The 22,699-nt window shown below is 46.8% G+C and overlaps 8 protein-coding genes across 8 annotated transcripts; 3 read left to right on the top strand and 5 right to left on the bottom strand.

Annotated features, from left to right (window-relative positions):
* Positions 1–1,746: 1,746 nt before the first annotated feature.
* Positions 1,747–2,808, top strand: SCP_1302950 (hypothetical protein; the record flags this gene model as incomplete). The annotated part of the gene is made up of 1 exon (XM_027763591.1): positions 1,747–2,808. The coding sequence occupies one exon, from the start codon at positions 1,747–1,749 to the stop codon at positions 2,806–2,808; it is 1,062 nt and encodes a 353-aa protein (XP_027619392.1).
* A 431-nt stretch (positions 2,809–3,239) lies between these two features.
* On the top strand, positions 3,240–6,089 carry SCP_1302940 (Transposon Tf2-6 polyprotein; the record flags this gene model as incomplete). Its single annotated transcript, XM_027763590.1, has 3 exons — positions 3,240–3,678; positions 3,730–4,655; positions 4,719–6,089. The coding sequence occupies 3 exons, from the start codon at positions 3,240–3,242 to the stop codon at positions 6,087–6,089; spliced, it is 2,736 nt and encodes a 911-aa protein (XP_027619391.1).
* A 1,698-nt stretch (positions 6,090–7,787) lies between these two features.
* SCP_1302930 (hypothetical protein) lies at positions 7,788–8,327 on the bottom strand (the record flags this gene model as incomplete). The annotated part of the gene is made up of 1 exon (XM_027763589.1): positions 7,788–8,327. One exon carries the CDS (start codon positions 8,325–8,327, stop codon positions 7,788–7,790), a length of 540 nt encoding a protein of 179 aa, XP_027619390.1.
* A 1,177-nt stretch (positions 8,328–9,504) lies between these two features.
* SCP_1302920 (hypothetical protein) lies at positions 9,505–10,461 on the bottom strand (the record flags this gene model as incomplete). Its single annotated transcript, XM_027763588.1, has 4 exons — positions 9,505–9,890; positions 9,992–10,105; positions 10,156–10,332; positions 10,386–10,461. 4 exons carry the CDS (start codon positions 10,459–10,461, stop codon positions 9,505–9,507), a joined length of 753 nt encoding a protein of 250 aa, XP_027619389.1.
* A 222-nt stretch (positions 10,462–10,683) lies between these two features.
* SCP_1302910 (hypothetical protein) lies at positions 10,684–11,450 on the bottom strand (the record flags this gene model as incomplete). Its single annotated transcript, XM_027763587.1, has 4 exons — positions 10,684–10,798; positions 10,854–11,008; positions 11,064–11,220; positions 11,278–11,450. The coding sequence occupies 4 exons, from the start codon at positions 11,448–11,450 to the stop codon at positions 10,684–10,686; spliced, it is 600 nt and encodes a 199-aa protein (XP_027619388.1).
* Positions 11,451–12,065: 615 nt separating this feature from the next.
* Positions 12,066–12,370, bottom strand: SCP_1302900 (hypothetical protein; the record flags this gene model as incomplete). Its single annotated transcript, XM_027763586.1, has 2 exons — positions 12,066–12,122; positions 12,173–12,370. 2 exons carry the CDS (start codon positions 12,368–12,370, stop codon positions 12,066–12,068), a joined length of 255 nt encoding a protein of 84 aa, XP_027619387.1.
* An 883-nt stretch (positions 12,371–13,253) lies between these two features.
* On the bottom strand, positions 13,254–14,105 carry SCP_1302890 (hypothetical protein; the record flags this gene model as incomplete). Its single annotated transcript, XM_027763585.1, has 5 exons — positions 13,254–13,386; positions 13,442–13,665; positions 13,737–13,876; positions 13,929–14,004; positions 14,091–14,105. 5 exons carry the CDS (start codon positions 14,103–14,105, stop codon positions 13,254–13,256), a joined length of 588 nt encoding a protein of 195 aa, XP_027619386.1.
* A 1,340-nt stretch (positions 14,106–15,445) lies between these two features.
* SCP_1302880 (hypothetical protein) lies at positions 15,446–17,953 on the top strand (the record flags this gene model as incomplete). Its single annotated transcript, XM_027763584.1, has 7 exons — positions 15,446–15,451; positions 15,501–15,850; positions 15,900–16,028; positions 16,082–16,188; positions 16,239–16,627; positions 16,694–17,431; positions 17,486–17,953. The coding sequence occupies 7 exons, from the start codon at positions 15,446–15,448 to the stop codon at positions 17,951–17,953; spliced, it is 2,187 nt and encodes a 728-aa protein (XP_027619385.1).
* Positions 17,954–22,699: the final 4,746 nt, after the last annotated feature.

Below are 22,699 nucleotides of genomic sequence, written 5' to 3'. Positions count from 1 at the left end.
TTATATCATCACCCTTCATGCACCACCAAAAAAATCCCCTTCTTACCTCGCCGCTCTGCACCCATTTGTTATTACCAGCCCTTCTAGGTTGCAATCAGACCAACCACTATAATATGGGTCCCCATAGATGATATGCACATTGCCACATGCCCATAGTCACAACTACAACCAAGGGACATGACTTTAGGTGTGTGCCGTATCAGACATTTTCGACCATTTAGACATTGCGCTCCAGATAGGTATCTGCACTGCAATGATGCCTCCTTTCATGCATCCTTGTGGTCGCACCCACAACTAATGGTCACGACCACAGAGATGTGCCACATCTGGCATACCCACATCGCACTTAATATAGATATTTGTGTGTCCCTGTGGTTGCACCTGCAGCTAACTATCATGATTACAGAAGCATCCCACATCTGCCATACCCACATCGCACTTAATATAAACCTCCACGTGCCTCTGTGATTGCGCTGTATATTGAAGTACAGCTAATATCTGTTATCTAATCTAAGTGCCACAGCCACTCATCTGTTAATAGCTATTTGTACAAGTCATGTCGGTTTTCAATACAACTTTTTTTGAATGTACGCTTGTAGTTACAGTCAGTAGCTGTTAGAACATTTGTAGATGAAGCCTGACCCTAACCCTTGTGGCATTCCTACAAACTCAGCCCTAACCCTAGGTTACACATACAAAAGTTGTAGTCAAAAGTCGTTCCCATGGTTTGGGAAAAACATCGTTGTTACAACGCTCCTCAGTTATGGCACGTCTTTTATTTTTCTTTTCTTCATTCCCTTTACTTTACCAGACCACGTGATCCAACACGTGACTCATCGGAGCGCAACCTCCAATTCTCTACCCAGATGACCAGAACCTCCAGTCTAGGGTTACACCGGATCCAACTCTGGACCTTCTTCTTATCACACATACAAGACGTGCATGTATGCCTCATCTTACCTCGTTCTGATACACAACTCGTTATCCCCATTAGTACTGATTATCTCTCACAATCTTACTCAGCTTTCCCATGCATATTACTTCCTCGCTGTTACCTCACCCAGACATCGTTTCACCTTATCTAGCCAATGAACGATCCCATATTACTGCGTAGTACTGCAGATACCTTTTGTATAAGTAGACGACCTCGTCGAGCTGGATCTCCATCTCGACCTGGTTACCATTAAACCAGCTTTTCACTTGCCTTTGACTGAGATCGACCGTTAGTAGCAGACAGCTACTGCGAGTCATAAGAACGAACTCTGATCAACCATCAGTGCGAGGACATCGCCAGAAGTGTCTCTTGAATGGACTTGTGTCTTAGAATAAGACCTTGTCTCATGACGACTTGACTTGATGCTCGTGTTTCGCTGCCGTGTAACATTAGGTCGAGATCTTATTACTCTCTGTGACTTCCCAAAGTCTAATAATGAACTACCGACTGGACCGAACCTTGAAGACTGAACAATACACCCGGATTCAATTGCTAAAGCGCCGTTTGAGATTACTTTGTAATCGAGGCAGCTGAAGGGATAGACTGATCACTTATCTTCGGAGAGGGGTCTGTCTGAAAGACCAATAAGCCGAGGAGGCTGAGGTAATCACTCGAGCAATTAGCAAATAGGTGTATCAGTTTGAAGACAGAAGACACTCTACGGGCTTGTTAGCCGATGATGAATGAACCCACTTAGTTGAGGACGGTGTGCAGTCTACGTGTAGACATAGGCCACACAGAAGAATTTATCCATGCTGGATTTGAACTACATCAACCCGACCACTCTTCCAGAGCAGTACTGCGAGCACCTCCCATCCCAAGTGGAGTGGAGCACAGAACAAAACGCACATTTTATAGGAGGAAGGCCCGTATTCATCAGGCCAGACAACCATAACTTCAACTACTCCCCAGAGGAATTCGAAAGAACACTCCCCCATAATCTTGGTGGGATAGTACTCCAGCATATCGCAGACAGCGATATAATGACCTCCTATCCAGGAGAGAGACCAGACGCCCCTTGGAACCCCCCTGTCCAGAATCCTATACCCCAACCGACTCTTGCACCAATTGTACCCGATTACATACCACCGATGGCTACAGTTACCATGGATGAAGGTCGTCACCATGCCAGTCAGAAGGAACTTGGTTTTAGAAAACCCAAGATCTTCAACAGTTCAGACCGTTTGAAGCTTAGGGAATTTATAAACCAATGCAAGAATTACATAGCTGAAAATAGCCATGTCTACCAGGAGGACAATCAGAAGATTGCATTCGTGCTGTCACACATGCAAGGAGGAATGGCAGGATCATGGGCGCAGAGCTTTATAGAAACAGAACTCACCGATGACGACTTCCTTTCTTATGGAAGTTGGAGAGAGTTTATTACGAACGTGAGCAAGGCATTTGGTGATGAAAATATTAAAGAAACTGCTCGTACCTTGCTGCGTAACATCAAGCAAGGAACTCATACTGCAGACGACTATATTGCCGAATTCCGATTGCTTGAATCAAAAGTGAAATTAGAAGATGCCAGAAATATCCAATATTTCAAGTGGGGACTTAACGACCCACTCCGACAAAGGATATATGGGATGGAAAGCATGCCCAAGACACTTGACAAGTGGTACGAATGCACCTCGCAGTTTGACAACCAATGGAGATCTGCTCAGATCTTCAAGCGAGGAGCCACTACAACGACACGAGGAAAAAGCCGATCTACCCATCGTCCCTACTACTCGACTTCTACGAAGGATCTGAACGCAATGGATGTTGATCGTATCAATATCTCATGCTTATCCCCGGACGAGCGATAGAAGAGAATGAAAGAAGGATTATGTTTCCTATGCGGAAAGAAGGGCCATATGGCCAATGACAGACAGTTCCACTTTCAGTCTGGAAGTTTCATCCATGCTAGAACGATACAGCCTGGGTTGGACACAGATATGATCACATGGATCAAGAAGATGCGAGAAGATCTCGCACAGAAGAAAGAGATGCCGAAGGAAGAAACCAGAGAGGAACAGATCACCTATGTGCGAAACGTCTTCAATGACATGACTGATGAAGAACGAACCCAGTTGAGTTTTTGAAATAATGGCCACTAGTAATGCATGGACCATCGCATCTTACCGTATCTCCCCTTGTTATTTGTAACACTAGCAGAAATTCAATCACTGTGAATATTTCGTTGGGAGAGAAGGAAGACGTTACAACAGAAGCCTTGATCGATTCCGGTGTGGCCGAAATGTTCATACATATTCGCTTTGCGGAAGAAAATGATTTCATCAAATGGGAATTACCGAAACCAATTAAAGTCGTAAATGCGGACGGCACACCAAATCAGATGGGTACCATTACCCACTGTACTTGGAAGATGATGAAGATTAGAGGAAGGAAGACACTTACTCGCTTCCTCTTGACCGGCATTGGCAAAGAGAATATACTTCTCGGCATGCCATGGCTTAAACACCTCAATCCGATGATCAATTGGGAAACCGGTGACTTTTGGCTTGGCAAAGATGCCAAATGGCCACCGAAACCCACCGTCAAAGATGTACCAGATGAAGAAGTTTCAATTTTCAAGCAAGATGACCTTCCAGAGTTAATCACCACCGAAACTTCTCCGACCTCATTTGGACATTCAGAATCTATCAGAGAAATCATGGCCGATAACACTGAGCGTGGTGAGTAACCTGCAGTGCGGAATAATACTGAACCAGATGACCCACCATTAGAACCCTCTATGGATCAGCTTGATGACGACGATCTAGTTATCTCCTATATTGCAGGAGAACCAGTTATTGGAATATTTGAACCCATCAGGAAGGAATCGCCTTTGACAAATGAAGAGACTGGAACTGCAGTCTTCACCATACGAAGAGGCCCCACCATTGGAAGAATGACACACAGTACTCGATCCCCATTATTCTGCAATGCACAGAATACGGTCTTTTACAAACCATCCAGTAAATCACAGGAATTGGCACAACAAGCACACAAGGAAGCATCAGCTGCAGACAAACCCAAAACCGTCGAGGAGTTGGTCCCCAACTACCTCCACAATTTGAAGTCAGTCTTTGAAAAGAAAGCAGCCGAACACTTCCCAGAAACCAGGCCTTGGGACCACGCCATTGACTTGAAACCTGATTTTATTCCACGCGACTGTAAAGTCTATTTGTTATCGCTCAAGGAACAAGGAGCGATGGATGACTTCTTGAAAGAAAATCTGCAAAAGGGATACATTCGACCATCGAAATCCCCCATGGCCTCACCATTTTTCTTCATTGGAAAGAAAGATAGAGCACTACATCCCTGTCAGGATTACCGATACCTGAATGAAGGGACGGTGAAGAACGCCTACCCCCTTTTGCTCATTTCTGAGCTCATGGATCAACTCAAGGGTGCATCGATCTTTACGAAAATGGATTTACGCTCCGGATATAACAATGTCAGAGTCAAAGATGGTGACCAATGGAAGGGCACGTTTAAGACAAACTGCGGACTTTTCGAACCTATGGTCATGTTCTTTGGACTCTGCAACTCCCCGGCAACTTTCCAAATGATGATGAATGCACTCTTCGAGGACATGATCGATGAAGGATGGATAGTCATTTACATGGATGATATCCTCATCTTCTCGAACAATTTGGAAGAACATCACGTTCGAACCCGATGCGTACTCCAATGACTCAAAGACAACGACCTATTCCTTAAACCGGAAAAGTGTTTCTTTGATGTTAAGGAAGTCGAATTCCTAGGCATGATTATTCGAGAAAACTACATTGGCATGGACCCTATCAAACTCAAAGGAATTGCAGAATGGCCTGAACCAAGCACGGTAAAAGGTGTTCGCTCTTTCCTCGGGTTTGGAAACTTCTACTGGAAATTCATTGCCAACTTCTTGCATATTGCCAAACCATTGACAAACCTTACGTGTACTGCAGCTGGATCTCCACCTTTTGAATGGACGACAGAATGTCAGACAGCTTTTGATATATTGAAACAACGATTCAGTACTGCCCCAGTGTTGTTGCTGCCTGACAAAGCAAAACCCTTTATTGTCGAATCTGACGCTTCCAAGTTTGCCATGGGTGCAGTTTTACACCAAGCCGATATTAATGGAGAACTCCATCCTTGTGCCTACATTTCACAGATGCTCAATCCAGCTGAACAGAACTACGAAATCTATGACCGTGAACTCCTCGGAATCATTCGAGCCCTTACCGAATGGTGCCATTACCTTGAAGGGTCTCCTCATCCCGTTGAAGTTCGCAGTGATCACAAGAACCTCACGTACTTCCGTACAGCCCAGAAGTTAAACTGCCGACAAGCACAATGGAGTCTCAAATTATTGCAATTCGACCTTCACCTTATCCACGTCCCTGGCACTCAGATGATCCAATCCGATGTGCTATCTCATCGTAACGGACTCGATGACAGTGAAAGTGACAATGAAGATTGCATCCTTTTGCCTGATGCACTGTTCGTGCGATCCATTTCCTCGACATTATTTGATGAAATCAGGAATCATGCAGCAAAAGACTTCATTGTTCATGAAGCCCTCGAAGCAATTACGCACAAAGGGCCATTTCCCATGAAATCATCGCTCTCCGACTGGGAAGTTCACGATGGTGTCATCCTTTACAAAGGAAAGATTTACGTCCCACCATCCAAACCTCTCCGTCGCGACCTCGTTCGACTACATCATGACTCCCCCACCATAGGACACCCTGGAAAATTCAATACTCTTGAACTATTACACCGTGAATTTTGGCGGCCCGGCATGTATGCATTTGTCAACAATTTCATCGAAGGCTGTGCCGCCTGTCAACAGATGAAACTGAATACTCACCCAACTCGTATTCCCTTGGAACCAATCCCCGCAGACCCACATGCATTACCATTTTCCTGTTGCACCACAGATTTTATCACCGACCTCACTGTTTCCAATGGCTTTGATTTAATTATGGTCGTAGTAGACCATGACCTTACGAAGGGGGTGATTCTTATGCCCTGCCTCAAAACGATCACTGCTGAAGGAACAGCCAAGATTTTTCATGACAAAGTCTACTCGCAATTTGGATTACCTGACTGAATCATCTCGGATAGAGGACCTCAATATGCATCTAAGGTCTTCCAAGAGTTAAATCGACTACTCCAGATTAAATCATTGATGAGCACAGCTTATCACCCTCAGATGGACGGAGAAACAGAACAAGTCAACCAGGAGCTGGAAATCTATCTTCGACTCTATTGCGGAAACAACCCTGAAATATGTGCCGATTGCCTGCCAGACCTCGAGTTTTGTCATAACACGAGGGAACACTCGGCACGGAAGATGAGCCCATTCTGCATCATGATGGGATACGAACCACGTGGACTCCCTTCTGTATTCCCAACTATGAACGTTCCATCAGTTGAATCTAGGCTTGACATGTTGCAGAAGATAAGGCTAGAAGCATTAGCCATGCACGAATTAGCCCGACAACAGATGGCAGACTGAGTCAGACAAGGATCACCGAAGTTTACACTAGGACAGAAGGTCTGGCTAGACTCGAGGAACCTGAAGGTCAACTATGCCTCGTGCAAGATAGCACCTAAGCGTGAGGGATCATTCGAAGTCGTCGAAGTCATCGGACCAGCCAACTATCATCTCAAACTCTCGAAGACCTGGCGAGTTCATTCCATATTTCACGCCGCCCTTCTATCCCCTTATCGCAAAAACAACATACATGGTCCGAATTACATGAACCCACCACCTGATGTCGTTGATAACAAAGAAGAGTACGAAGTCGAAGCCATCCTGAATCACAAGACATACCAAGGTCACCTGAGGTACTTAGTCAAGTGGAAGGAATATTTGTCAGCAGAAAACTCGTGGGAACCTGCCCACAATTTACAGAATGCAAAGCAAACCCTCGATGCATATAAAAGGACCAGGGGAATCAAGTAAAGGATGAGGAAACTGGAATGACTACCACGATGGCCTTCCTTGTTATCTTCCTAATCATCCTCCACTGCACGACCCTCGCTTTCCTTTGGATCATCCACCAAATCCTTATCAGACGACTCATCAAACACACCCTCTTTATACGAGACAACCCACACGCTAACGGCTGGGGTGATCAGAACGATGCTTGGAACTGACCAGGCAGTTCTTATCTCTGTGGGAATATTCTTTATCGCCTAATGGATTTTCATCTATTTGATTGTCACCCCAGCTGTACTTACCTCAAATGTTAACAGAACCTGGCAAGAGTCACAGCACTGCTGTGTAAATTAGTCAGTGCGATTGTACATCTTGTTTTATAAGGCTCAATGGCTGTAATACATGAACCACACTCTGTAATACATAAACAGGGCTGGGCCAGGGTGTTGTAAAACAAGGCTTTGGCCTATTTTGACACCGGCACCGGGCAGATTATTCCGGTATAATGGCTCCGGGCCCAAAATAATTCTGTACAGCTGGCTGGGCCGGGCATGGCCCATCGGCATATGGTGGCACTCTCCGTACAGACCAAATAAGGTATGTTATTCCCACCTCTTTTATTCAGTTAGAAATTTTCTGGGTTGGTGTGGGGGTGGGTTGGGGCCGATCCTTTGCAAAATTCCAGTCTGTTAGTGCATAGTAAACATAGGGGAACATAGAACTAGTCAACAAGGCATAATGCCATACAGGTAATGCATAATAATGAAAACTTCGCAAAAAACATATCATAAAACATATCGTAAAACATATGCAGTCGTCTCGCGAAATACACTCACCACCCCAGAATACACATGCAATGATTACTCAGTCAGAATCGAAGCTGTCGAACTCCTCCTCCTGGCCGGCCAGCTCCTGCGCATCGTCGTCGGCGAAATCTGACTCAGAAGAGTCTGACTGAGTATCGGCGTCGTCCATGATGATATCGTGATCGTCGTCCATGAGGTGTTCATGGTCACGGCCCATCTCCTCTTGCGTGCCAGGTACGATGGCCAGCACCGAGATCTCGATGGCGAAGGAGGTATTGGGAGTCACATGGAGGTGAGCAGCATTGGTGGGGGAAGAGTCTTCTTGGTCCAAGCCACGAGCGATGGTGCCAGGAGAGTTCAGAGGCAGGTATTTCAAGATCCAGCTGTGTTCAATGCTGACTTTGAGGAAGAAAGCATGCCAACATTGCACACTCTTGTGAGCGAGTCGACATCGAATTGCCGCTTGCCTCAATGCATATGCTCGACGTCCGCGCTGTATGTCATATCGACTGGGCATATCTCCTGCATGATGCTCCCACCAGTCTGCCTTCCACATCATGAACCCGAGTGTCCTCTTCATCTTTCTGATGAGAACCATGGCCTCCTCTTCCCACCGTGCTGCTCAGGCCATGGTCTTTGTCCACTCTACGTGCAGGTGATCATTGACCTCTTCTGGTACAGCATGATTTTCTTGGACAGCCTCTTCGTGTGCCGTAGTTGGTGCCAGCGTTTCTGCAGTAGGCGTACGTCATGGGACCAGCCAGATCCAAGACGGCTCACAGTGTCCTTTACCCCGCCTTGACTTCTTCTTCTTTTCCTCCTCCTCCTCCTTTCCAGGACCGCAATTATTGGCATCAGTGAGTTTGTGAAAATGCAGTTGCCAGTCTCCATCTGGGTTGAGAGCGAGAAGCGCACAATGAGCATTGTGATATCGCGCAACAGCCAAGGCGATCTTGAGGTTGAATGCTTGAATGGTCGTCTTCGATCTCGTGTTCACGCGCTGGCCAGCACCTGCGGTATTAGCCCTGTACTTACTGAGGAGACCGGCATGGATGTGACGCAGGCAGTGGGCCTCTTCGAGAGAGTCTTCAATCTGGGCCACGCGAACAGCTGTGGTTCCCACCATTGTATTACAATTGCCCACAACACTGGGCAGGCCATTGTGCACAACTCACCAGCCATTGTAATTGTAATAACACTGGGCACATTGTAATACAATGGCAATTACAATGCTGACCACATTGTAATTGGAAAAAGAAGTGTTCACAGTGAAAGTTGAACCCCTGACCTCATGGCCGGAGTTTTGCTTATATAAGCTACACAAGACACATGCTTTAACCACTACACTATTGGTGCTCGCTGTTACTTCAGCCTCAATTGTGATGAGTCTGTCCACTACAATATAATATACAAGCTTCTATTACAAATACTAACACTTGTTACTGTTCCTTTCTTAACTCTTTGTTAAATACTATTATAATGTCTATTTATGTTCTCTTACTTGTTTATCTCTTTTTCTAATTCTTTAAAGTAATAGTATTAGATATAATATTAAAATGTGCATTAGAAGCTTGTATATTATATTGTAGTGGACAGACTCATTATTTACAATTGAGGCTGAAGTAATAGCGAGCACCAATAGTGTAGTGGTTAAAGCATGTGTCTTGTGTAGCTTATATAAGCAAAACTCCGGCCATGAGGTCAGGGGTTCAACTCTCACTGTGAACACTTCTTTTTCCAATTACAATGTGGTCAGCATTGTAATTGCCATTGTATTACAATGTGCCCAGTGTTATTACAATTACAATGGCTGGTGAGTTGTGCACAATGGCCTGCCCAGTGTTGTGGGCAATTGTAATACAATGGTGGCCACCACTGGTGATGCGAAACTGACGCTCCTTGTTGGCGATGCCGGCCCTGCAGCCAGATGCTCGCTCTGGCTGCACCAGCTCTGACAGCAGGTACAACTTGAGGTGCTCTGTGGGGGTCACTCGATTCTCTTCTGCTGCGGTCTTGTTGAGAGTGTCAGTATTGCGGAACATGGGGACAACGGGCATGTATGTAGCTTGGAATCCCATCCATGTCTTGATATGCCACGTGAGGGTGTTCCTTTTCTCCTGCAAGGTGGACTTCTTTAATGGATTGCGGAGCACTCCCTCACCTTTGACACGCAGCACGCGCCTGTTAGCAAACAATAAGTTAACATGCCCGCCAATAGGCAGCCGGAAAAAAAAACTTTCTGTCTGTCTTCGAGTTCGAGACCAAGGCAAATGAATTTGCTTGCAGTCAGCTGGTCGTGGAGAGGTAGTGCACCCTGCAGTGCCTCTAGCGCTTCTTCCTCCGCAAGCTCCAAGCGAATCGTCACCATGGTTGTGGCTGTTGAATGAGGTGAGTCATATAATATCTTTCAGCAGTCGCAAACTTACATGCAGTCAGCTCCGCATATGGATCGGGCTGCATTTTGTCCGCGTTCCAGTCTGCGATCATTTCCTGCCACTTGATGATGGTGGTGGGCATGAATGTTGAGGAGAATCTTTCTGCAATCTCGCAGTGCTTCTTCGACATGAGAAGGGCCTCAATGAGATGCTTCAACAGGTGTGAATCTGGAGTTCATGACATTAGCAGGAGAGTACGAAGATGAGCAACTGGTACTCACTGAGATCGACAAGCTTCCGCCAATTCCATGAGCTCCAGTGGTCATCCAGTGTTGAATGTCGGGCCCCCGGACCCATCTCACGTGTGCTTATGCCGACCTGACCAATATGTGCTCACTCCTGCTCTACTGTCTCGCCATGCATGCAACCTACCCCAGGCAAGAAGTTGAAGGACCATGTTGTTCGACACTTTGCTCCATGGCCTTCGATGTGGGCTTTAGGAATCATGGCATGCATATCGACGGCATCGAGGATCTGCATATCATTGGGCATATCATCGAGCCGCTTGTAGAAATTCTTCTACCAGTTGCATGCAATGTTGTAAGAAAAATCGAGGTCGGGCACAGCTTTTTGCTCTTGTGTCTTGCGGCTGACTTTGAGTGCCGACAAGATGGTGTAGTCGACGTTGCAATATCTGTAAATATGGTGGCATGAGAAAGGTAACAATATGGAGGGTCGAGCGAAAGTACCTCTCCCCCTTCTGTAGATCGCCAATACTGTTGGGAAGGACGAAACAATGGCATGCACACTTCACGCCTACAACGCCGGTCACACTGAGGCCACTGTTTGTCCCTTTACTGTAGGCCTGCTTGACAGCGTTGAGCTCTGACTCGCACGTCGTGATCTGGTATGCAATTTATTAGCTACACCACGCTAGAGAGCGTGATAGCTCCACTGACCTCACGCTGATCCTTACACGTTCTCAGATAATCCTGGTACGCATCCTCCATGACAAAATACACCCAGCCGGAGCCTAGCTCAGGATCCTTGAAACCGCACTCCTTGAGCTTGAGGCAGAAGCACGCATCGATGGTGATAATCTTACGATTGGCCCATCTGCGATGGTAAAACAGATTAGTCATTCCGGGACAACATGGTCATGCAAAGACATACCTGGTCTCTTCGGACTCGGTTTCCCAGCCATCTTCGAGATTAATACCGGGGTGGAGACACGCAGGGCACTCTACCACGCACTCACCGGCCTTCGTGGCTTCAATACCAGCAGGATCATGCCCTCTTTCAGCCCTCTTAAGCATCTTCAGATGCTGCCACTGATGAACCACCATTGAGGCCTCGTTCCAGCAATACTGACAATCGAGCGTTAGCTGGTTTGCAAGGAGCTCTCAGTAAGTACTCGTTTCTGTAGTGCCGCATTGTCTGTCTTCTGGAGGATTGCTTTGTAATAATCGTACAAATTGATCTTGCCCTGCAGTGTGAGGAGGTGGAATGTGTTGAGATAATCAAAGGTGAAGGTGATGCATGGGCATTCAGGCATAGCTGAATACCATCCCATGCACAAGAGCTGTACTCGGTCGTTATACTCGCCGGGAGAGTTCCCGCACTGGCAGAAGTCGATGTTTACTTGGTGGACACTGCTGATGTCCACAACAGTGAAACGCGCAGGCTCACGTTACATCATGTAGCATTCACTATCCATGTGTCCTAGCTGGACGCGTAGTCCCAGAGCGTCAAGGTTCATCTTCTCGAAGAATTCACCATTCCAGTGCTATAATAACGAGGAGACATACCTGTATTCAATGGTGGGGTAACTGAGCGTGCTGCTCCAGAAGGCACTCGCTGCAGTACAAGGATCCCCGGAAGCAATCCGAGCAATGCATGTCGGCCGCACGGTGGTGGATCGCACAGTTTCTGAGCTCCCTCGCATCTCCTAAACCTTCATGTCAAATCAGCTCCTCAAGGTACATCTCACGATAAGCCAGCCAGCACCAAAGGCCTGCCTGCAATCCAATGATTAGTGCAAAAGCGGACTAGTGATGCAGAGACTTACTGACAACGACTTTTTCTTGTTCCTCGCTTTTTGTCTCATGTCTCCCCAGTCCTCCAGCTCAATGACATTGATGAGGTCGTCCTCCCACTCGGGGTCACCATCGTCGATCTGAATTGTGGCAACATCGTGGTCGTCCAGGGCTTCCACTGATAATACTTCGACAACTTGGTCCAGGCATGTCTGAGCTGCCGCTCGCATTGCAGTAGAGATCGTAGTTGAGAATGGTAGCTAGCTGAGGTGCAGGGTCCCCTGTATTGAAGATATTGGCAAGGGTGAGGACTTCAACTCGATGGCGTTTTGAACGCCTGCCGCCAGCTGAAGTCCGCGGGCATTTGCCCATTGCCAGCAGTTGTGCAGCCAGAAAAAATAAGCTTGGTGCAGAAGGAGATGGTAGGCTAGAGAGTGTGGAAAGGAAGATGTAGTGAGGCTGATGGTGGATGAAGAGGTGTGGCAGAGCAGTGGGAAGTCAGTGAGAAGTCAAGGCAAGACGTGACGTGACTTGTACCTGCAACTCACACCAACTGCAGACTCGCGCTTGTCTGCAGTTCACGTGAGTTGACAATCTTGCCTCACACCTCATTTCTACTTCTCGCAAGTATTGTAGTGTCAAAAAATATATTTTTGAGATCATATAGATTCACCGCTGGCCACTGGCCAAAATGCACAGATACATGCGGTATCCCCTGCATTCGAGACTCAACAACTCGTCCATTAAATGCATGACTCACTGACGGTCAATACCACATATAACCCACGACGAAATATATTTGAGCTACTCTACTGCGAACGCCTCGCACACCACATATAGCCCGTGACGAAATATATTTGACCTACACTACTGTGAACACATCGTACAGCACTTTACGCCCGCACTGAAACATGTTGGACATAAAATACTGCCCAATACTGCCAGACTTTCATACTACCGATGGCACATCATGCAGTGAACAAAAAGAGCACCAAAAATTCATTGCGCTCTGTGCCACGACAATGATACGTCGTATGACAACAATATTCTATGCAAGCAACACGATCAGCCACCCCACCCAATGCCAGATATACCACGCTCAGTGGGACGAGCCTACAGTACGGTGAGCAACTGGACGCGGTCGAGGGCCTCCACTGCATGGAACTTGCACCAAGTGTCCTCGTACAAAGGACCCTTCTCAAAAGCTGAGCCGGCCACTCCAATGATGAGGGGCTGGACGACGGTCCTGTGGTTGTGATGGTCGGTGGGTAAACACAACAGCGTGCCGCAGAAACACTTACCAGCCTTCGAACACGCCGGTCTCAAGACCCTGCATGACAGCGTACCACCGACGCCCCATAATGGGAGTAGTGGTTTGCAAAGGAGGACCAACATCGCCCGCAGCACCGGCCAGCACCACAACTCCAACTGTCACAGTGGGACCGCCAGTTGGCAGGACAGCAATGAGAGGGGCAGCGTCCACTTGCAACACCAGCACCGGTGCTACACCGACAGCTGCAGCTACCTGGTCGGGCGCATGAACAGGCACACTAGCCCACATGGCCTCTACTCTCTCTCCATCGGAACGCCCCATACCAGCCCACGAACGCTCCACGTTCTCAGCAGACATGCGCCCCAGCATGCGTTAAACTGGGTACCCTCCATCGCGAGCACCAGCATAGCCCGCGAGTCGCAATGGCTCAACAGATCCTCCTCCCGCTTGGGCTCCACCTCAGCTACGTATGTACTACAGTCAGTGATGGTATCATTGGCGCATGGTGTGCGTACCTTTGCCGAAAAACCATCCCCACACCGATGCAATGACGCCCCGCCTACTGGGAGGTGAGGGCTCCTCAAGATCGGGCTATCTCACACCACGCGCATGCAAAGGGCGGCCGTCAGCAGCGGTGACACGAGCAGAGAGGCGGCGAGTGACAACATGCGACTTACCTCGAGCTTGACCATTGCGCCCTGCTACGACTTGAAAAGATCTGTACAAAAGGTAAAAAAAAAGTAAGTAAGCGAAAGGAAAAGTAAGTAAAAACTTACTTTGCAAGTGAGAGCTGAGAGAAGGAGGACAAAGAGCGATGAGGATGAAGAGAAATGGGGAGACGATTTATATATCTGATCCGCATCGATTAGCCGAGGAATCAGATGGTCGCATGCCAATACCGATCTCTTCTGACCCCGATCCATCATTCCCAATGATCCCTATACTTTCCGTCCATTCAATTGCAGGCGTCCGTTTAGAGTTCGTGTGAAGCCGCCCGCCTGCAACATCAATGGGCCGCAAGCCCTGAGCTTCTGATGATCAGCTCAAGCTTCTCAACGTCCACATACCTTCTTTTCTCTCGCACCAACAAGCCTCGACACTCAGCCTCTTCTGGGACCAGATCCAGTTGTGAGCAGCACTTTTGTATACAATATCCCCACGAAGTGCCAGCTTTATTGTGCATGCAGTGGTCAGTATTGTATTGTACACATTATAACCAGATTGTGTACATTGTTGTACACATTAGTAACCAGATTGTACATTGCAAATGATATTGTAATTGTAAATGAGGAAGGGCAGATTGTATACAATTAAAATTGTACAAAATAAACTGCACTCAGCCAGAATTGAACCCTTGACCTCCCGGCACATGCTTACATAACCACATGTGACATGCATATATCCAACTGAACCATTTGTCCTTATCTGTCTTCTAAACTCAGTTCTATATAAGGCTATTGCCTCTACTCAAGATGTTGTAGTGTTTTGTAAGAACTACTACATTCTACTTATTACTGATGATCTAACCATCTACAAATATGTAGTTCATTTTTATTATAGCTTTATTACAACATTATAACATTTTTTAGTAGAGGCAATAGCCTTATATAGAATTGAGTTTACAAAACAGACAAGGACAAATGGCTCAGTTGAATATGTGCATGTCACATGTGCTTATATAAGCATGTGCTGGGAGATCAAGGGTTCAATTCTGGCTGAGTGTAGTTTATTTTGTACAATTGTAATTGTATACAATCTGCCCTTTTTCATTTACAATTACAATATCATTTACAATGTACAATCTGGTTACTAATGTGTACAACAATGTACACAATCTGGTTACTTTGTGTACAATACAATACTGACCACTGTGTGCACAATAAAGCTGGCACTTCGTGGGAATATTGTATACATTGGGGCTGCCTACTAGTGTCAGATCTTGGTCGAATGGGGAAAGCAGTGACCTCCGAGTGCTCCCGCTGGTGACAGTCCTGAGGAGAAGAAGCGCGTCGCCTCTGAGCAGAAGGTTCTCATGACGGTAAGCGATCATCACGAGGCATCAGTTAAGCACTTACCATCCCAATCAGCAATTGAAGGATTGGTTCCAGAATCACACGCGTGCTTCCACGATGAGAAAGGGGCACTCAGCAGTCTTGTCCCTGAAGCAGAAGGTCAAGCGCAAGCCTGAGAACTGGCAAGCTTACATGTTGACATACTGGGATCGCCTCAAGGATGACTGGGACGCCACATTCTCATGTGATGCCCTTGACTTCCCACCCAACACCATCATCACCAACTCTATGAAGTTCTCCCACCACTGTGTCTACGCAAAGAGTCGGTACGAAGCCATGCAGGATGACCCCGAGGTGAAGAAGACCATTCAGGAGTATCACGAGGAGTTCGACGAGTCGAACACGCACGCGAGACTTCTGCAGCAGTAAGTTTTTTTTTCTCATTTGAATTTATACTAATCTATTGCCTTATAGAAATATTGACGCACTGCGGCATACTGTGGAGATGACGCTGGACGAAATACAGCGTCAGATGGGCATGGTAGGCATTTTTTTAGTAGGAGGTCCGGAGCCCAGGAGAGGAGGTGATTTGAGATGTGATCAGTGAGTCTTATTGCTTATTGCTTTATTTACAGCCGCTTGACCTTGTTCTCTAGAATGGGAACACATACGAAGACGTACAAGAAAAACTTTATGCAACACCTGTCTAGCTTCGACGAAGACGTCTCGAAACCTTTTGGGCAGTATCTCGAGCTCAGCTTTCGTGAGTCTGCCCATTTTTTTTAAATTCGTGTTCTCATCATCAATATCCAGCTCTTCAGGCTCACCGCGAAGTAGTGTTACCCACTCCCATTACTGCCAATGCATCTACCCCCGTGGTGTTCATTTCCCAAGATGAGTCGGCCACTGCGATGTCCAATGTGAACAGCGATGCAGGAGGCTTAGTCAGCAAGTCTGCATCATCCAGCACCTCCATGGTAGTGGCTACAGCAACATCGACATCCTCGCGAATGGGAAACTCTGCCTCTGCCTCTGTGTCTGTGAACCCCTCGGTTGTGTCTTCCATCTCAGCGAGTGCGTCTGTCTCCATGCTCACTTCGGTGTCCGCATCCGATGGTCAGGTCACCGCGTCTGCCACAATCTCATCGCCAGCCCCCTCTCCTCATCGCTCCAGTCCCTTGCCATCCCTGCCGGCAACTCCGGTGTCTCGTTCACCCAGTATATCGCTCGAGGATAAGTGCCTCACGAACATCACTCGCAATTGAGAGATCTTGTGTAACCTGTCTGCCGAGCACGGCTTCGAACTCCCCATGCAGCAGCGCAGGAAGGGTGGACTGCAGAAGCAGCAAGTCAAAGGGCTTCCGGCCTCTCGTCGCTCTAGCAGACTCACCTCTGACATCGAGCCAACTAGTTCCGAGGCCAAAGGCCTCATTGGCCAGCCCGTCGACTTTATCCCCGCACATGACCCTGCCCCCATCGTTGACCCTGTCCCCGTGCATTTTCCTGCGCCTGTCCTCGACCCTGTCCCTGCACATGTCCCAGTCATGCACATCGACCCTGTCCCCGCGCATGACCCTGCACCCGTCGTTGACCCTGTCCCCGCCCATGTCCCGGCCGTGCACATCGACCCTGTTCCCACCCATGTCCCTGCACCTGTCCTTGACCCTGTCCCCGCCCATGTCCCAGCCATGCGCGTTGACCCTGTTCCCGCACATCTCTCTGCGCCTGTCGGCTTGGTCCTCGCGCATGCCCCTTCTGTGCACGTTGACTCTGTCTCTGCATCTGTGCTCGCACAAGTCCCTGCCCTTGTCGTCGACCCTATTCCAGTGTTCGTTGTCAACCCTGTCCCTGCGCGTGCCCCTGCTGTTCTCAACGATGACATGCTACCACCATGGCTGCAGAAGGCACTTGGTCACCTGCGCACGCTGAAGGGAGTATCTGGGTGGGAAGATATTCTAGTTCTTCTCGTCATGCTCGAACATCGGTCGGGTTACCCCAAAAAAAAGGTGCGTTCTGAGTTCGTGCAAGCGACACATCCATTATACTAACTATTCATACAGGCTCGCTACTCTAAGGACATCTACAAGTACAGGCCGGACGCACTCAGTGCGTGGATGGGTTACGGGCGCAAGTTCAACAGCCTACCCCATGGCATGGGAAAAGCATCGGAAATGCGGGTAGGATTTCACGAGTGGTGGGCTGCCTTGCAGCCTGCCACTAGGGCTGCCAGTGAGTGGCCATTCTCTCAAGACCGTGATGCATTATGGGGCACATGGGGTACCATAGCGCAGGCAGGTGATTTGGGATTTTTTTTGATCGTGATGTATCTCTGGTGGTGGGCTTCAGTGTTGGACAATGACAACAAGCAGCGGCAGTTCTCGGAGGCATTATCGGATGTGCGATGGATGCTGGAGGGGATCGTGCAAGATTTGGAGGCAGGGGCTTCTGACATCACAGCGGGATCTATTTCATCGAAACGCAAGTCTGAGACCCCACCAGCATGCGCGGCAAAGCGAGCGAAACAGTAGTAATGTCGTAGGGTAAAGAATGGCTTTTTAATGAATGTTTCGAATTCTCAAACATATGCCTAATAAGGAATTTCTCCTCAAATATGTTTTCTAAATGAGAGTCAGGCCGACATATGCCCAATAAGGATGTTCTCTTCGTATATGTTTTCTAGATGAGATCGACCCCGTGCTGAACCTGTGCCGAACATGTGATCAGGCCGCCCTATGCCATAGGCCTGGGAACTGTTTTCATCAGCACTGGGGCCGGGAGCTGTCCTAATATAGGCAGATCAGAGCCGAAGGCCAAGTAATACAAGCCTACTAACAGGTGAAGGCCAAGTAATACAATGGGGCCTTCTGTAATACAAGCCTACTGGTAGTTTGTATTACATGATGTCTAATAGCCTTGGTCTATATACACATTAGTGCACTGGATCATATCACCTTATGTATTACAGAGATGGTAAGTACTATTGGTCACCCACATCCACGACATTCTATTTCACATTACAGATAACCGTGATCCCCTTAATGACTGAAAGGTATAAAAGGAGGAGAAGACGATGTATCATCAATGCCCACTTCTGCTATTGACGACCTTGTTTACAACATACTTGCTGAAGTCGCTTCCATGATTATGGGTACCCTCGCATCACCTACACTTGTCAATGGAGTACCCTCTCGAACACAGACACCCTTTATCTGCGCTTCATCACCCTCACCATCAATCGAACTCAGTCACGCATCAGACGAACAAGAATTTGCTACATGTCTGATATCAGCCATCCACATTCCCATCAACTTCACAGACATTCTCGTTGCCCTACGAAATTGCCCGCAAGATCAACAAGGGGTGGTTTCTATGCAGCGAGCATTAGAAATGGTCGAGTGGATGCAGACGGCCAGACAAGAGCTTATCATGGCAGAGGAAAGAATGAGTAGAGCCTGAACCAGAGTTGACCAAGTCTGGTCTCTGATGCACAGTACGGTCACTCGTACAGCGCAGGAAATCTGGAGGGAGCATGAGGATGAAGACATCGGACACATCCTCGGATATACCATCAATGGAGCACCCGCATCCACTCCTCGTTCATCACCAGAACCAATTCCTGTTCGACCTCGCCCTCCTTGTTCACATGTACCTACTGGTCAATCCCCACTATTGCAACCCTCCTTCTCGCATGCATCGACTTCTTCACATCGCAGTCATCCCTATTGTGATGGACGTACACATGAACAAGGACCACGAACCGACCGGCGAACATGCTACAGATGTGGAGGTGATCATTATGTTCAAGACTGCCCCCGACGATGATAAAGACTACAATATTTCTTGTGGGACAAGAAATGTTAGACGGGAGCTGATGTTACAATGCTCCTCAGTTATGGCACGTCTTTTATTTTTCTTTTCTTCATTCCCTTTACTTTACCAGACCACGTGATCCAACACGTGACTCATCGGAGCGCAACCTCCAATTCTCTACCCAGATGACCAGAACCCCCAGTCTAGGGTTACACCAGATCCAACTCCAGACCTTCTTCTTATCACACATACAAGACGTGCATGTATGCCTCATCTTTACCTCGTTCTGATACACGACTCATTATCCCCATTAGTACTAATTATCTCTCACAATCTTACTCAGCTTTCCCATGCATATTACTTCCTCGCTGTTACCTCACCCAGACATCGTTTCACCTTATCTAGCCAATGAACGATCCCATATTACTGCGTAGTACTGCAGATACCTTTTGTATAAGTAGACGACCTCGTCGAGCTGGATCTCCATCTCGACCTGGTTACCATTAAACCAGCTTTTCACTTGCCTTTGACTGAGATCGACCGTTAGTAGCAAACAGCTACTGCGAGTCATAAGAACAAACTCTGATCGACCTTCAGTGCAAGGACATCGCCAGAAGTGTCTCTTGAATGGACTTGTGTCTTAGACTAAGACCTTGTCTCGTGACGACTTGACTTGACGCTCGTGTTTCGCTGCCGTGTAACAGTCGTGACAGGATAAGCGCCCTCTAGAGCTTATCCTGTATAAGAATGATTCTTTCGTACCTCAGGAATCATAACTATCAGTTTGTAATAGGCTTACAACAGTCACCTGGTATCACTTTATAAGAGTCTTCAGTAATCTATAGTAGTGTTCTAATACACTATCTGTAAGATGCTTACAATAGTCGAATATACCATTAACTGCTAGTTGACAATTACAATACACTACAAAGTGTTATATTGACCTCCTAGTATGTTGTCTAGTAATGTTTAGTAAGCCTTCTACAACATCTTATTATGCCATTTATTGAATTCTAGTACAACCTCTAGTATTAGTTTGCAAGAACCTTAGAATGACCTACAAGACTGCCTAGTTACCACTATAATGGAATGCTATACTGTCTACTGACACCTAGGATGACATCTAGTATGAGTTTCTAAGGACCTTACATCATATCACAATTTTCCTGGTATTTGTGCGATTTTTCCGAATTTTATTGTAAGTGTTTGCTCCAGCCACAAGTCACATTTCATATCGGTGTTAACGAGACGACAAAAACTCGTGCTGCCACGTGATACAGCACGAGTTTTTGTCGTCTCACTAATGCCCAAATAGGCGCTGTGGCACGAAACTTGTGTGACATGTGACAAGTTTAAGTACTTCCAGCCAAACTTGCAAGGCTTGTGGTCTACTCAATTCTGCTCGGATTTTGATGAACCCGGTAGGCATTCTGACCGTATTTTTAAGCTGAATGTGATGGTATCACTTTCAAAACATCAGAATCACTTTCTGCAGTGCTACAATTCAATTTCTCTGTTTTCTCTCACTTCTGCTTGTTTCTTCAATGTGTACTGCTTGTAATAAATAAGGTGCCCTATCTAACATGTACATGTATATTATAGGATTATTCCACAATTTAACTGGCATTTTTACAATTTTTACAATTCCTGAGGTACGAAATAATCGTTCTTATGCCGGATGAGCCCTTAATGGGCGCTTATCCCGTGACGAACTTCTGACCAAACCGTGGGAACAAATCTTGACTACAACTTTGTATGGGTGACCTGAGGTTAGGGTTACCTCGAGTTACAAATTTGTATTGGTGACCTGAGGTTAGGGTTACACTCGAGCTAATTACTCTGCTTACTTGACTACAACTTAAACTACAAGCGGACTTTCAAAACAGTTGTATTGAAAACTGACGCGACTTGTACAAATAGCTATCAACAGATGGGCAGCTGTGGCACTTAAATTAGATAACAGATATCAGCCGTACTTCAATACACATTAAGATTGGCCTTGACACTGTGAGCGCAATCACAGAGGCACATGAATGTCTATATTAAGTGTGATGTGTGTATCCCAGATGCAAGATGCTCCTGTAGTTGTGATCGTTAGCTATGGGTGCAATCACAGGGACATGCAGATGTTTATATCAAGTGTGATGCGGGTATGTCATCGTGACTGTTAGTTGTGGGCATAATCGCAAGGGCACATGAAAGGAGGTGTCCTTGCAGTGCAGATATCTTTCTGAAGTGTAATGTCTAAATGGTCAGAAATGTCTCATGTGGCACACACCTAGGATTGTGTCCCTTAGTTGCAGTTATGACCACAGGCATGTGGAAATGTGCATATCGCCCGTGAGGACTTATATTACAGCGGTCGGTGTGATTGCAATTCAGAAGGACCCATGATGACAGATGAGTGCAGAGTAGCGAGGTAGGAAGGGGATTTTTTTGACAATGCATGAAGACTATTGATATAAGTCACCATCTAAGGGGTAGTGAGAGATACAAAAGGGGCCTATCTCCTGCTCCTGTGTATTGATCGTCTGCTAAGTGTAGGATGGCTGTAACACTTAGATTAGATAACAGATAACAGCTTTACTTCAATATACATTAAGATTAGCTTCCACAACTTGTTATAGTCACATCTGGGCATTGAGACTATCACCATTAAATTCAGGTGAAAAATTAAACCGAATTCACACCCTGAAACATCAAATTCTGTTGAGATTTAAGTGAGAAACGACCTCGACAGCACTGAGATAAACCAAAAGAAAAATGCTTGGTCATACCCAATTGGGCAACTGACTTACATAAGGTACCCATGACTCCCCGGGTCATGCTCCGATTTTTTTCGCATTTTTCCGCATTTATTTGAGGTTTTTAACCCCAAAATACACTTGCCTAAATCCGAAAAGTCAGTTGCCTTTGCAGTGCTTCCGCGCGCCCCTGTGATCGTGCCCGCAACTTACGGTCATGACCACAGGGGCACCCTCATTAGGGTGTTCTGCCGGAACTAATCCACTTGTAGGTAACGGCGATGCTTTCGCACGCTCACGCCGATTCCCTGCTTAAGTTGAGGTGGAATGTATTTTGAATGAAAGCAACGCACTTCAGGGGCATATGGTGTACAAAGTGAATAATATATGAAAAAGATGAAATACACTGACGTGACAAAAATAAACTACATATTAAATACATGAGGAATAGGCCGATAACTCTAAATACGTACAGTAACAGTACTAAATATACTCTTCGATATCTTTGCGCGACGTTGTGGGTAAGTCATCCTCCAGACCTATAAAGAGCAATGCGATACTTAGTAGTTTCAGTCCCATTCTCCACCTGTTCCATCCGGCATCATTATAAGATGCTTTCCCATCAGCGTCAGTTTTCCAACGAGTAACATGGCATTCAATTAGCACCAGATCATTCTTGCCTACCTGATTGGCGTGTAAACTTTGCATGGTGTCTTTTGG

The sequence above is a fragment of the Sparassis crispa genome, assembly GCF_003851025.1.
Source record: "Sparassis crispa DNA, contig_000012F, whole genome shotgun sequence".
Taxonomy (NCBI): Eukaryota; Fungi; Basidiomycota; class Agaricomycetes; order Polyporales; family Sparassidaceae; genus Sparassis; species Sparassis crispa.
The sequence above is the reverse complement of the archived record's forward strand: the minus strand, read 5'-3'. Positions and strand labels throughout refer to the sequence as shown.